Here is a 15,569-nt window from a genome sequence, read left to right on the forward strand (position 1 = left end):
TGGAAGTGGAATTTCCTGTGGAACCCCATATTTTTAGTTATTGAGCTCAGCAATTGTTATGTAACGAATTCCACCTATGTAACATTTTGCCTGTATTTGATACTGTCACTTAGAGGCCCAATTATTTAGAAGGCATACATGTCCCAGGTAAATAAAGTCATGCTGTTAAACATCGGACAATGTCTATGGTGTTAAAAAGACAGTTGGTCTGTTGTATAGGATGCCAGGGTTAGTCACTGTATGCAACCATCTTGTCTAGAAAAATCATGGCGTAATTGCCAGACATCCAGCTACAAAACCTAGTTCATCACTATATTCATCCGTTGAAATATGCAAAGATTTGTCTCAGTTCCTTCCAACTGTAGCTTTGGAGCAACACATGGAAGATCATTGAGACCTCTTAGATATAATCATGACTTATATATCTTGTAATTATGATTTAGTATCTCAAAATTATGTGATAGGATCTCATACTTAGTATTTCATAATTATGATTTAGTTTCTCTTTACTTAGTATTTGATAATTATGGTTTTGTATCTCACAAGAGAGAATCATTGTGACTTATGTATCTCGTAAATATTATTATCTACTGGTAATGTATTATTAGAATTAGAATTATATTACTTTTCTTAGCTGTTTTTATTTTATTTATTTATTTATTTTTACTGAAGGAAATGGGCTTCAAAATGTCCTCTGAAGAAGAAAAAGAAGATAAAAACATGCAGGATGACATTAGGTTTCTTATAGTTATGTTGTGCATTAGCAACAGTGAGAGTTTCTGTGACTACCCATTACCATTACCATTACCATTACCATTACCTGTCTGTTTTTATCATAACTTTATATGGAGCCAAGAGTCTATCCTTGATCTTTCAAAGAGGATCAAATGAAACATGACGTCACAGCTTCATCTAGCCAATGTCTAGCAGCTGTGACGTCAGCAGGCACCAGGACCGTGCGGTGTCCTGGTGCCTGTGCAGATGCGGCCGGGAGACGCACGGACCGGTACCGGCTGGGACCCGCGGGCTGATGGAAGAGGGATGGAGGCCTGGAGTCCAGGAGTCCGGGTCCTGAGCGTCCTCAGTCTGCTGCTGGTCACCGAGGTGCCGCTGAGCCACGGCTCCGACTGGATGTGAGTACGAGCTCAGAGTTAATAAATAACAACATGCTTTAATAATCAGAGTTAATAAATAATAATATGCTTTAATAATCAGAGTTAATAAATAATAATATGGTCTAATAATCAGAGTTAATAAATAATAATATGCTTTAATAATCAGAGTTAATAAATAATAATATGCTTTAATAATCAGAGTTAATAAATAATAATATGCTCTAATAATCAGAGTTAATAAATAATAATATGCTCTAATAATCAGAGTTAATAAATAATAATATGCTTTAATAATCAGAGTTAATAAATAATAATATGCTTTAATAATCAGAGTTAATAAATAATAATATGCTTTAATAATCAGAGTTAATAAATAATAATATGCTCTAATAATCAGAGTTAATAATAATAATTTGCTCTAATAATCAGAGTTAATAAATAATAATATGCTTTAATAATCAGAGTTAATAAATAATAATATGCTTTAATAATCAGAGTTAATAAATAATAATATGCTTTAATAATCAGAGTTAATAAATAATAATATGCTTTAATAATCAGAGTTAATAAATAATAATATGCTTTAATAATCAGAGTTAATAAATAATAATATGCTTTAATAATCAGAGTTAATAAATAATAATATGCTTTAATAATCAGAGTTAATAAATAATAATAGATGCTCCAATGATTAGTTAATAAATAATAATAGATGCTCCACTGATTAGTTAATAAATAATAATAGATGCTCCAATGATTAGTTAATAAATAATAATAAATGCTCCAATGATCAGAGTTAAAGGATGCCTGAGGAATGTTTATATGGGGCGCCGATTGTAAAGTTGCGCAGGCTAAAATAAACTTTTTGTAACATTTAACGACACATTTGAAAAACGTATGTGAATTTTTAAAATGACTTCTGAGCAGAATTAGAGCAATATTTGTGACATGTTTTCCCCTTAAATATGATGTCAACGTTAAATCTATGTTAATCTAAATATCACGGGTGAAACTAAATTACAACTAAAGTACAAAAAAGGCTCATTTAGATGTAAAATTTATATTTAAATGTAACATTTAGATTTAACATATTTTTTTACGAGAAAAGTAAATACCACAAATTTAAATATTGCTGTCAAAAGTAACACGTTTTTTTTTTTAAACATGGTTTATTGCTAAATGTTGGAAAAAGCTGCTGTTCATTTCATCACGCGCAACTTTACATCGGCGCATCATTTATGTTATGATAGTTTTCAATCAATCAGAGATCAAATGGAGCAGCTGGTTCATTATTGTTTATTATTTTTAAACACATTTATTCATGTTTTTATCTAGTATTTTTTAGATACGGTTCAATGACGTATCATGGCACCATCGGACATAGTTTGCAAAAAATAAATAAATAATGGAAATCAACTTTTATTTAATTATATTCTGCAAAACACTTAAGAAATCATGTAAAATAGGGCAGAACATACATTGTAATATTTTTAAAGTAATTCTAAAAATGTTTTCTAGCTAGACATGCACTCGTGGCCGGACAGTCGCACCACATGTTTTGATGTTAATCCTTTCATTATAAGAAAGTCATCTTAATAAAAAAAAATGTAAAAAAAAATTAAAAGCCTATTTTTTCATGACTTCATGAACTACTTTGTGTGTTTTTTCATCTGCTTTTGTTATTGAGCCAATGCTACTTTTTCTCTATGACTTATTTTATTTTATTTTGCATTGCTAATTGAATGTGATCAGCCATACATTTACCTTGAAAGAAGTACAATCTAATCCTATCATAACTAAACTTATATGTTTTTTTTTTTACTCTTATGGCGATTGTTTGTAACATGTCGTGTAGTTATTTTAATTTTAAAATAAAACTTTATGAAATGATGTTATATACCTCAAAGACACTAAAGTGAGATTATTTTTTTTTAACTAAATAGCATTAATGATGAATAATGTAAGATTTGATGTTGTGTATGTTATGTATAAGTGCAGCAGAATATTTCCGATCCACAGTGAAGGGAGGGGAAGTGTGGGTGTTAATTTATTATTTATTTAATACACACTATATATATATATACACTGTATATATAAATTCTGATATGTTTCAGAGAAGCGCAGTGAGCCTGCTGCTTGGATATGAGTTAGGAAAATGAAGATAAAGACAAGCTATTCCCAATCAGATGATGAAATCTTGTTATTAGTGCTGAATATCAAAAATATTATATTCAATCACTATAGTAAATAATATCAGCCTATAGTTAATAGTTAATGTTGACAGTGTCAAAGAAAACTTACAGAAACAGATGAGTGAGGATATTTCTTAGTACTTGACAAAGCCAAGATAAAAACTTCATAGCCATAATAACAAATATATTAGCAGACCATCAACCATTGTGTGTAAAAAAATAAATACAATTACATTTTTAAAAAAATGAAATGATAATATAATCTCTTTTGGTATTGATCTCTTAGTTTTGGCTTTAATATTCTTCACTCTTTTTTTTTTACACAAATATACTCAAACTATCACCTGTTTTTGGGTCAGAGAACCCTCAAAAGTAACATCTGTACACATTGGCTTTTCAGCATTATGTTAATAGTAATTTACTAAAGTTCTACTAGCTAAGATCACCTTAAAGCTATCAAAAGGAGAACTCAATTAGCATTTCAAACACATTAAACACACTGACATAAACTATTTAATAAGTCCATGAATGAGCAGTTTGTCTCCTCATTCTGTCTCTTGCTTTATTAGTTTTTCTATTTAACAATGTGTTTTTGTTTCATGTATGTTATACACAAAAATATGTCTTTACCGTCAAAATAAGATTTTGACAATAAACTGCCAAAATCTACCAAATGGTCAGCAGTGTTTCCAAACCTTTTTACTCCCATATACCCTTAACCTTTCTAACCTAATGTGAGTACCCCTCATGTCATACTTTAAATCAATTATTTGCATAATCAGGCTCATCTGAACGCTTTTCTGTGTCTGGTCCCACAATAATCTCAGATTTAAGCCTCTTTCTGCACTATTTCTGATGTTTTGGCCATTTCAGATTTTAACTTCATCTTTTGATGAGTTGTTCCACAATTTATTATGGATGGATGAGGGAAGTGTCTGTGTGCATGTAAAAATAAGTCCTATAAGTTTATAATGTGGAGCACGCCGTGTATACGTACCCCATGGTGAGAACCACTGATCTACTACACCACCTCTTTCAGACACTCTTAACCCAACCTGGCAACGCAGCTCCTGTTGACTTTCCTCTCTCTTCACTTCGCTGATGTGTTATTTTCCTCCCATGAATTCAAATTAAGATGTATTTATTTAGTGTTCACGTATTGATACATTTAGACTCTCATTTATTTTGTGCGTTTGTATACAATTACGTAAAATATGCTATAAATAAGGGATAAAATGAACATCCAACATAAGGCTGTGCAGAAAGGCATGAGGCATGCTGTTAAAAACCGGACTCTAGCCATAGTGTTTCATAATATTAATTCTTCAGTTGTTCTCTGTAATGTATATATATATATATATATATATATATACATATACATACATTTTTTATAATGTGGGAATAACAATAATTGTACTAAGCATATTTAACTTGTCTTTATTTAATTTTTTTTTTACTTGGTCACAGGCTGTTATAAGGACTGTACTTTGGGTCATTGTATTTAAAGGCTCTTTTTGCTAATTTTTTACCTCTGTCAAGGAAGTCACATTTTCACTGACATTTATTTATTTATTTGTTTGTCTTTTAGCAGGATTATGTTAAAAATACTAAACAGATTTTGACAAAATTTGAACCAAAGATAGACCTTTGGCCATGGAAGGTTCCATTCCATTTTGGAGGGGATCCAGATCAATATACTGATTCTGGATCAGTTGTAAAAATCAAAGAATCCCTATTTCTCAAGTTCTGTCCTTTATTTTTAGGCTGAGCTAAATGGATGCAGCTTTTTATTGGGAGAAAGAGACCTGGTGGACTTTCTGCAATGGTTCCACCAGTCGAAAATGATGACATGGAGGAGTTCATTGGCACTGTAGTGTCCTGTAAATTTATTAAGTTAAAGAATGCACTGTTTCTAGGTTGTGAATAGGGACTTTGAGGCTGCCATTGTGCTTGGAAATGAATCCCTCCTGAATCCAGTGCTGTAACCATCAAATCATAGAGTTGTTATACTCCGTCAATGCTCACCACGTCAAAATGTCCATTAAATGTCCACAGAGGAGTTGCTATATACATTAAGACCAAACCTAATTTCAGAACAAGAATGCAGTTTTCTATGATGTGAAGAAATTTGAGGTTTGGATTTACCTTATAACCTATGGCTCATTTATTTCATATATATTTAATGCATAGATTATACAAATATCTGCTAAATATTCTTCCCCCACTCTCTCCTAATGTATGGTGTGTCACTATCATTTGTAACACATTTAATTTCAAAAATACAATAAAAGCCTTTTAATTCATTCACCTGAACAGCATAGTGACGAAGAGAGAGTGGGTGTTTCCATGTTGTAGACTATGTTGTTACGGCAGACAACACTGGCACTAAAGCAGAAGCTGAATACAGATCTACTGCAATTTTAGGCGCCGTAGTTGCCGCAATATCTGTGATTGCTTTAAGTGTGTATTGTGGGTGGCAACATTGCAAAAGTTCACATTCCTGAATGGTTTAATTACCTTTTGTTGTGAATGTTGCCACTTTGCATCATACTGACATTTATATCTAACGTATGTGTTGTATTCAGCACAGGGATCACAGGGATCAATGCTTACTTGCTGATTCTCAACATCACAAGGACTAAATAGTACTCACTACGGTCTGCGTTAATGGTCCAATTCACAGGTTGCTGTCTTTTTCACCATGTATGCCAACAGGTGGTTAGGTGTGACCTCAGCAATGCCTGTAAACTGCAGCAGTGTTGCCCTGCCCTTGAGCCAGCGGCAGCGGGAGTTGTGCCGCAGGAAATCTTTCCTGCTGCCAAGCATCAGGGACGGAGCTCAGCTAGCCATCACAGAGTGTCAGAACCAGTTCAGAACTGAGAGGTGGAACTGTTCTACAACCCAGGACCCACCGGGGTTAGGACAGGAACTGATCAGTGGTACACACACACACACACACACACACACACACACACACACACACACACACACACACACACACACACACACACACACACACACACACACACACACACACGGCACAGCTTTACCTTCTGGTCAAAGTCATTATTTCTGATTGACATTTATTTATTGACTTCCAGTCATAGGGGTTTCTGTTTGTGTTGATGTTTTCGACTCTTTCTACTTGCAGGAACCAAAGAAACGGCCTTCATCTATGCAGTGATGGCAGCAGGGCTCGTACATTCTGTTACGCGCTCCTGCAGTCAGGGCAACATGTCGGACTGCGGCTGTGATGCTCGGCTGCGCGGTACTGGCTCAGCGAAGGACGGCTGGCACTGGGGCGGCTGCTCAGACCACCTCCGGTTTGGGACTTGGTTCAGCCGCCGCTTCATGGATAGCGTAACCAAGAATTCTTCGGCCAACCACGGTGGCTTCACATTGAACGCAATGAACCAGCACAACAGCGAGGCAGGCCGACAGGTGACGCTGTTGCTAATAAAAAGGAGTTCAATTCCTGTGTCCAATTTCATTGTTGCACCACAATCTATCACATTTTACCATGCCACCTATGATGTAATATCTGATAAAACAGGGGGAAACAACCTTTGACTTCAAAAGAGCCATTTAAGGAGACACATCATCAACGATAAAATGTTGAATTTTTTTTGTGATCAGTGCCATAAAATGACTTTGTTGTAGTTTCACGTTCTCTGCGACTGCGGTGAAACTTTAATTGTACAGATGTATTTTTCTCTATTTATTATATATATTTTTAAGTGCTTAATAGGGGAGTCATGTACCGAATTTCATTCTGTCCATGTACCACCATGAGTCATGATGACAATTATTGAATCTATGAATCCTTGAATCCTTGGCGCTGTTGCGCTATATGAAGAAAGTTGAACTGAATTGAAAAAGCCAAAACTAACATTTTGCATTGCAGACTTCTGGCCTGAAGCTTCTGATGTTGTCCCTAGAATCGGTTGGAGCCACTCTCTCAGTTTGGTGGTCACTGCCCCTGGTTCTCCTCCTACTGCGGGTTCCACATTGACTTTCAGCTTCCACATCTGCTCCAGTTGTTTTTTGAGTCCTTTGTACTTCTCTAACTTCTCGTGTTTCTTTTAATGATGTTGCAGTCAGCTGCTTTCTCCACACCTATTAGCACTGCCCTCTGCTGTTTGTCATTCGCCACTGTGTCCGTTTGGTTAGCCAGCAGCTGTTTGTCAGTCTGGAAGCTAAAGTCCCACAGGAACTTAGCCCTGTTCTTCTCAACCACATTGGTAGGGTGTCCCATTGAGATTTGGGAGCTTCCAGTCCATACTGGGTACTGATGTTCCTCTACTCTCCCAGTCACTTGGTTGTGCCTCTCCATGTAGGCAAATCATGCCTGCATCGTACACCTTGTAACTATGTGCTGGTGCTTCTCAAATGCATCTCAATCGGCACCTTAAGTCTGATCTGCTGTGGTAAATCCTGACCTCTGGCTATTCTGCTTTGTTCTTGTTGTGATAGAGGAGCAAGCATCATTGACTTGTCCCTCTATGTTGCTGCTCATCTAAAATCCTAATACAACAGTGACACTAAAGGTGCTTTCACACATATAATCACATGTGACCATGTGAACAGTAAGAGGAAGAGAGACAAGTACAATAAATGAATGATGTGAGAGTAATACGGAAGGGAGTGTGGAAATGTGTGTGATGTGTTTGTTTGTGTGCTGACAAAGTGGCTCTGAAAATGGATGGATGGATAAATAGATGGATATTTGTGTGTGTGCTGCCTGATGGAGCGCTGGGTTGCGAGTGTGTGTGCGTGTATTGGGGCTGCCGTAAAGCAGTACGTCTTGCCACCGGGTCAGAGGCAGGAAAGTTGCAAGTGCTGTTTTCTGGCCAGAGACATCAGGGAGAGATGAAAGATCCCCCGATCACCCCAATAACACTTGAATTACCCGCACAGGAACTACTAGAAGGATTTATTAAGGTGAAAAAGTTACTTAGCTCTGCTTTAATGTTTAGCCTCAGGGTGGTAGAGGAGGTCAGAGCTGTGACCGATGTTGCATTTTTATTGCTCCTGATACCAAAACCAATTGGAATTGTCTGATGTGCCTAATGTGACTATTTTAGCATGATATATATATATCCCTGAGTGGTGTTGAAGAGCCTTATGATGTAAGGGAGAAACTTAGATAGTGCTGTGTGGTGGATGATGTGCAGGATCTCACAACAGAGCATGCCTTCCTCACCAGTTTATCCATGCATACGTCATCTTGGCTGCCCTCCCAGCACACTACTGCATACATGAGGGCACTCGCTACCAAAGACTGATTGGAGATCTGAAGCAGGTTCTTGCAGATGTTGAAGGGTACCAGCCCTCTGAGGATGTGCAGACACTCTGTCTGTTCCTGCTCAGAGCAGTTGGCAGTCCAGTACTGTTTATCATCCAACTGCACTTTCTGGTATTTGTAGATACAGTATGTACAACCTACACAGCATCTCCTTTGATGAGCACAGGCACTAGGCATATCCTGGTTCTCCTAAAACCTGTTGCCGGGCTCAAGCACAGCATTGTTCCACTTACACTAGCCAAATATTTTAAGATGACAGTTGTGCTGAGCCATGGAACTGATTGCATTGTGTAAGTGCGCCCTAAAATTTGTCTACAGGTTGTTTTTCTTTTTGTGTTGGCACTGCAAGAGGGTTTACCCTGCCATACACCAAATGTGAGCTGGATATTGTCACCCGGAGACCCCTTTCACCCCGAGTACATTAAGAAGTGGGTAGAAAAGATTGATAGATAGATTGGTTTCCTATTTATGAACAATTAGCGTTCGCTCACTCCCCACACAATAAACACCTTGAAAATGTGCTGGAGCACTTTGCATCAATGCTTACAGTAATCTAACTTCTCTTTTTTTCAGCTGTTGTCAATCCCAGGCAAACTCGTAAAATTCTGTCATGCAGTCACAAAATATGACAGTTTCAAATTGCGGTGCAACATGGCTCTGCCCCCATGTCTGATTGTCTGTCACTGGTTGTCAGTCTCTGTGTTCACGTCTCTTTATGCTCACCATCTGTCTCAGGTGTTCTGTTTGTAGTTTCACCATCTGTCTTTGATCACTTGATGTGCCTTTTATTGTCTGGCTCCGGTCTGACTCTCTGTCTCTGGTCTCGTAGGCCATCCACAGGACGATGACCACGGACTGTCGCTGCCACGGTGTTTCTGGCTCATGCGGCGTAAAGACGTGTTGGAGGACGATGGCGGCGTTTGAGCAGGTGGGTGTTTACCTGAAGGAGCGTTACGAGCACAGCATCCAGGTGACTGACCGTGACAAGAGAAGAAGTTCCAGGAGACAGCAGCGCCACTCTGTGGAGAAGCACCAGCTCATCTTTGTCAACAAGTCCCCCAACTACTGCCTGGAGGACCGGCGCCGTGGTGTTGCTGGCACCAGGGGGCGGCGCTGTGATCGAGCATCCGCTGGGCCAGATGGCTGCAGCCTACTGTGTTGTGGGCGGGGCTACAACACTCACCTGGTCCGACAAGTGCAGCGCTGTGAGTGCAAGTTTGTCTGGTGCTGCTACGTCCGCTGCCGCCGCTGTGAGAGCATGTTCGACATGCACACCTGTAAATAACAACAGAACACCTGCAAATCACACAAATATAACAATAACAACCCACCAGCAAACAACAAAAACACACCTGCAAATAACTACTCAAATAAAACAATTAGGCTATATATTACAAAGCTGGATGAACGTATCCGGGATATCTCTCCCTTTGTTAGTTGGCTTGACCTAACTAAACATTCATAATCCCAGATCAACTTTCCTACAAAGCTGGTTATCAATTTGTTAATTTAAGACAGGGGTTTTCATTCTGGGTGTTTTTTCATAGTGCGCTTAAAGGAGCCAGATTTATGGGATGATGCAAAGTTTACCCAAGCTGTCCCTGACCACACTGTTTCTTTAAAAAAAATTCATCAAAACTCTGTTCAGCTTGAAGAACAGCAGTTCAGCCATCCCAGATGTCACTGTTTAAGTTAAGTGATCGTTCACAGATTTCTGCAGCAGACCCATGAGGTAGATCAAATAACTACTGATCAAAAACGTGAGGACGCATGTACCGCAGTTTTTACTCTAAGTAAGATCAATTGTTACAAGCAGAAGGAGCAAATAAAGGATGATCTCGGATAAAAAGTTAAACTCTGAGTCATTAAAGGAGCAGTACAACTGGATATCGTCAGCATAAAAATGATAAGACACATTTTTAAAACCACGGATCAACCGACCAAGAGGCATCAGATACAATAAAAACAAAACAGGCCCCAGAACAGAGCCCTGGGCTACTCCACATGACAGGTTGGACATATTGGACATAACATCGTTAATAGCAACAATAAAGGTTCTTCCATTAATGTAAGAGGTAAACCATTGGAGAACAGTACCAGAAAACCCCATCTCAGATTTGAGTCGATCAACCAGTATACTATGATCTACAGTATCAAAGGCAGCTGTCAGATCAAGTAAAACTAAAACTGTGTAACGACCAGAGTCAGCGGCCATCATCACGTGACTAGAAACTTTCAGAAGAGCAGTTTCAGTTGAGTGGATTGATCTAAAACCAGACTGATATTTATCATAAATATCATGCTGTTCCATGTATGAGGTTAGCTGCTTAGCAACCATTTTCTCCATGATTTTAGACATGAAGGGAAGCTTAGATATGGGCCGGTAGTTTATAGGCTCCCCCGGATCAAGATTGGGTTTTTTAAGAATGGGGTTTATCGCATGTTTAAAAAAGCTGGGGACCGAGCCAGATAAAAGTGAGAGGTTTATCAATTTTACCACCCAAGGACCAACAACATCAAAAACGTTTAAAAGCAGAGAAGCAGGAACAATGTCTACAGAGTTCGATGAGGGTTTCATCTTTTCTACTAAAACCTGAACATCCTGTAGGCTGACAGGAGTGAAGGAGGACCATGAGCTCACAGGGGCTGATGCACTGCACAAGCTAACCAAGGGAGGAGTGATGCTAGCCCTGATATCTTGTACTTTATTTACAAAGAAATTTAAAAAATTGTTACAGTCCTCCTGTGTGTGTACAGGCACATGGGACGGTGAGGGTGCAACAAGATATTCAAAAGTATTGAACAAAACCTTGGGGTTTCTCTTATTTTGCAAAACAAGATTAGTAAAATAAGCAGAGCGGGCATGCTTTATTAATTCATTTAGCTCCATTATCTTTTCTTTTAAATAGAGTCTGTGCACCTCTAGTTTAGTGGTTTTCCACAACCGTTCCACTTTTCGGCAGCTTCTCCTAAAGCTAAAAATAGCTTCATTCATCTACGGACAAGGTTTCTTATTAGAGCCTGGAGTATTTTTAGCTGGTGCTACTGTGTCCAAAACAGACAGACAATGGCTATTGAAGTTTGTCATAAAAGTGTCAACATCATCACAACTAGCAAATGTAGTTGGATTGAAGGAGGCAGAAAATCCACTGATTGCTGCTTCATTAAGAATGCGTCTCCGCTTTTTCACATTAGAAGTAGTCTGTACCAGTGTGATTGACAAATTAAATATGATACAGCAATGGTCGCTTATTTGTAAGTCTTCAATACCTAGATGGTCAATCATTAAACCAAAAGAAAAGACCAAATCTGTATGACCTTTAGTGTGTGTTGGACCTGACACATGTTGCACAAAGTGAAAAGAGTCCATTAGAGACTACAGCTCAGCTGCCATAGGACAGGACGAATTATCAACATGTAGATTAAAATCACCAAGGATTAATACACTCTCCAGTTTAACAATAGATGACATAAACTCAGAGAATTCATCTAGGAATAAATGAGCAGGACCAGGAGGTCGGTAAATTAAAACGCAGTAAAAAGAGTGTTCAAATCAAGTTTTAAAGGGTTAATGTTTGTGTTTTTCTGTAAATTTAAGATAGAGAACAGCTAAAGCATGTATGATCAGACACTGATGCATGTGAGTAGTTACTGTACTGTGTTGTTTACACCTGTAAAGTATGATGCGGTAGACTTAAGTCAAAATGAGACAATAAATCATTTGTTAGACTCGTGAATGTTTAATAAAGGCCCATAGTGAATTTCAGCTTCAGTTGCTCCAAAGCCAGCAAAGTAAATGCAACTTGAGCCATTGTGGGGTCACAGATTTAGTCACAACACCTCTCAGAAACTGTCTAATAGAAAGATAGTCTGTGAGCCGACAAAATGATGCCTCTAGCTCTGTGGCTGTGGTTTTACCTGCTTTGAAAGAGTTAAGGTCCACCAGTTTAGGAGTTAGGATACACCTGCTTGAAAACAATCTTCAGTGAAATGATCACTATAGCACAAAGTGCTTAGTGGGGTAAGAACATTTAGCAAGAGTTGGACATGCAGCACCCATTTACGATTTAGTTTGGGGTTCCAAGGAAACATAAAAAAAGCTTGGCTATTTCCTGCTATTTTCTCTCTTTTCTCATATTGTTTACAGTAGCAGAGGACATGGAGGGTTTTTACATTTTTGTTTCATGTGTGTTCATTTAAAGGTCTTATTTTTACAAAATGTCAATAAATAAGTGATATTCTCTCTGTTATTGAGGTTATACCCAGCCATCATTCACCCATTTCAAACCGGTTGAATTAAAGGCCAACATTCCTCCAATAACACCCACAGATTCTTTAAAATCAACCAATATTTAATTTCATAACAATCCAGACTTCATAACCTCCCGAAATGCAAGAAAAGCATTTGACAGACTAGTCATTTCTATTTAACGCATTCAAAGGTTTGGCCTTGGGAAATCTTTCTTGAAATGTGTTAAAATCTAATACACTGCACCTACAGCCACCATTCTCACTAATGAATATAATCACATATTCATTAGAGGAGCCCTGCTTAAGAAAATGCTTAATTTTGCACCATATTCAGTTTATTGTCTCTTAAAGATGGGAATTATAGTCTCAGATCTGAAATCATGAATTGCCACAAAACATCAAGGGTTGATGACATTTTGTGGTTGTTCAGCTCATTTAAATTAAGCCCCATTGAGTTCACTTTAACATTTATAATCAAGAATACAAATGAACAAAATATGTCATATTTTCTCTTACACGCTGGAAGGAAGAAGTGAAACAGAGGAGGACAGTGATTAAAACCTTGTAGACCCTGGCACTCTGTCCCCTTTTGGACATTAAGTGGTTAATCTGTGCATCCATCAATGAATATTTTGATAATCAGTAATCAGAGCCTTTGTTTCATTAAACCTGTGTATGCGTGTGATCTGTCTTTGTGTTTTTAATCAGCTCTGCTGACAAGTACTGATTGGAAAATACTGTGTAAATGCCTTATACAAGAAAAACGTGCATCTGTCGTTGTACCTAAACTGTACTCAACACCAAAATAGCTGATAAAATTTTTTAGTGGCTGTTAGATTTTAGAGTTTACCAGCCACAGTGACAGGTGGACAAAAAATAATTTCCATCCCTGCTTTGCCCAGATGTCAGAGGGTCCAAGCCAAAAGACTGAACCAAACTGTGTGTCTCCATAAAAGTGAGTCATGAGTCACTGCTCATGAGAAGCTACATCAGTGAGCAGAAAATGGACGGATGAATGGACATTAAAGCTGCAGTTGGTAAAATTATGAGGCGCTCCACACTCGCCCCTCCCCTCCTGAAAGACTCACCGGTTTTCTTGGGAACGCTTGCGTGCACGCATACAACTGTGTATACAACGGTCTTCTCCATAGAGACCAGTAACAAATATCGGGACTTTATCTTTTGTTATTGAAGAGTATTCTGATGTTTTAGATACATGAAAGCACGTACTTACTCTCTGCTGTGAGGACAGTAAGAAGCTCAGAGCTGCTCCTCTGCCTCCTGATCAGGGAAAATCACACTTCACACTGCAAATGAAATGGGTCTGTTTTCTGTCTCCACCTTATATGTTTCTCTTATAGTTTTACAAGCTATTTATTCCGTCTATTATCAGTCTCTCTCTCTGACTTGGTGCAGTCCGCCGCATACCAAGTCAGAGTGACCTCCCCGGGGTCCGTTCCTCCTGAACACGTTTGTGCCTTTATTCTGTCGCTTCTCCACCTCAGTCTTTCTTTTTCCTCTTGGTTTGCTGTGTAACCGCTGTGCCAAAAGCCACGCTAGAGTCTTCAGCCTGAATATTATGGCCTGAGACTTTCCCCACTCTCAGATCAGGAACGCACATTGACTTTTGACGAGCAGCTCGAGTAGCCAATAGTAATGCTTAAAACAGCTCATGGACTCTCCCTGTTGGTAGAAAGATTTTTGATTGGCTGAACTCCAATGTCACGCTCCTGTATGTCTAAAGCTCATTTACAGGGTCAGGAGAAGGAGCAGAGATTCACTGTCAAGTACACTTTGGATTACAACATGCAATACAATATAATAAGATTTTTGGATTCATGACGAAATAAAAAAAAGAAAAATTACATATTACAGCTTTAAACCCAGCAGTACAAATCACACTGATACTACACAAAGTAAACTCCAAACTCAGAGCAGTTTATTTCCATCTGGGTTAATGACAGAGTTTATCCAGGACTCATAGTCGGATACTCTGGTGAAGACGGCCGGTCGCTCCCCATCACACTGCCAGCTGCCCCACGACACCACGCCAAACAGAAAGTAAATCCCTCGTTTCTGACAGAAGAGTGGTGTTCCAGAATCGCCCTGCAGAGAAGAGGATGGCAGGTATAAGAGAGACAGGTTTTCTGATACACTGGCCTGAAGAGCCTGACTTGTGGTTGCTCTAAAAATAAGTAAAAGTTAAAAAAGTTGATGTAAACTTTTACCGAAATTTATTAACAAAATCCGTGCCTCAAAAAAAATCTGTGACTGCAGGGGGCGACAGTTCCAACTCTGCTGTTTCGTAGATGCCAAATGGTTGGAACTGCAGAGAGTCATAGCCACTAAGTCCCAGCTGCCCAAAGTCATGAACTTAGTGAGAGCTTGAAAGCCAAGAACTGGCCGTCTACCTTGCAATGCTCCCATGACTGGGAGTTGAGTGTAGACCTTAAGATGAAACTTGTCTTCCTGCAGGATGTGGCAGTGACCTCCCTTCGACCAGACATGGTCTTGAAATCCAGGAACACAAAAACAATCATAGTAGCAGAGCTCACGTTGCCCTGGGAAGAAAAGCCAGCCACATCTCACCAACAGAAAAAGCCAAACTACCAAGACTTGATCAACAAAGTTGCTTTAAAAGGGTGGCACTCAACCATCTTCCCAATCAAAATGGGCTGTCGCATAATTCCCAGCAAAATTGGTGTG

General features: G+C 38.6%; 1 protein-coding gene across 1 annotated transcript; it reads left to right on the forward strand.

The window, feature by feature from the left end:
• The first annotated feature begins 999 nt into the window (after nt 1–999).
• Nucleotides 1,000–9,962, forward strand: wnt16 (wingless-type MMTV integration site family, member 16). Its single transcript, XM_028451638.1, has 4 exons — nt 1,000–1,133; nt 6,023–6,246; nt 6,459–6,748; nt 9,442–9,962. Exons 1-4 carry the CDS (start codon nt 1,042–1,044, stop codon nt 9,895–9,897), a joined length of 1,062 nt encoding a protein of 353 aa, XP_028307439.1. The 5' UTR covers nt 1,000–1,041; the 3' UTR covers nt 9,898–9,962.
• Nucleotides 9,963–15,569: the final 5,607 nt, after the last annotated feature.

Source organism: Gouania willdenowi, chromosome 6, assembly GCF_900634775.1.
Source record: "Gouania willdenowi chromosome 6, fGouWil2.1, whole genome shotgun sequence".
NCBI classification, from domain to species: Eukaryota; Metazoa; Chordata; class Actinopteri; order Blenniiformes; family Gobiesocidae; genus Gouania; species Gouania willdenowi.

Excerpts from the sequence above, each read along its gene's own strand:
- wnt16 (XM_028451638.1), top strand. The coding sequence starts at position 1,042 with ATGGAGGCCTGGAGTCCAGGAGTCCGGGTCCTGAGCGTCCTCAGTCTG. Across the intron at positions 6,247-6,458 it reads AGGACAGGAACTGATCAGTG|GAACCAAAGAAACGGCCTTC; the intron begins GTACACACACAC and ends TTCTACTTGCAG. Across the intron at positions 6,749-9,441 it reads ACAGCGAGGCAGGCCGACAG|GCCATCCACAGGACGATGAC; the intron begins GTGACGCTGTTG and ends CTGGTCTCGTAG.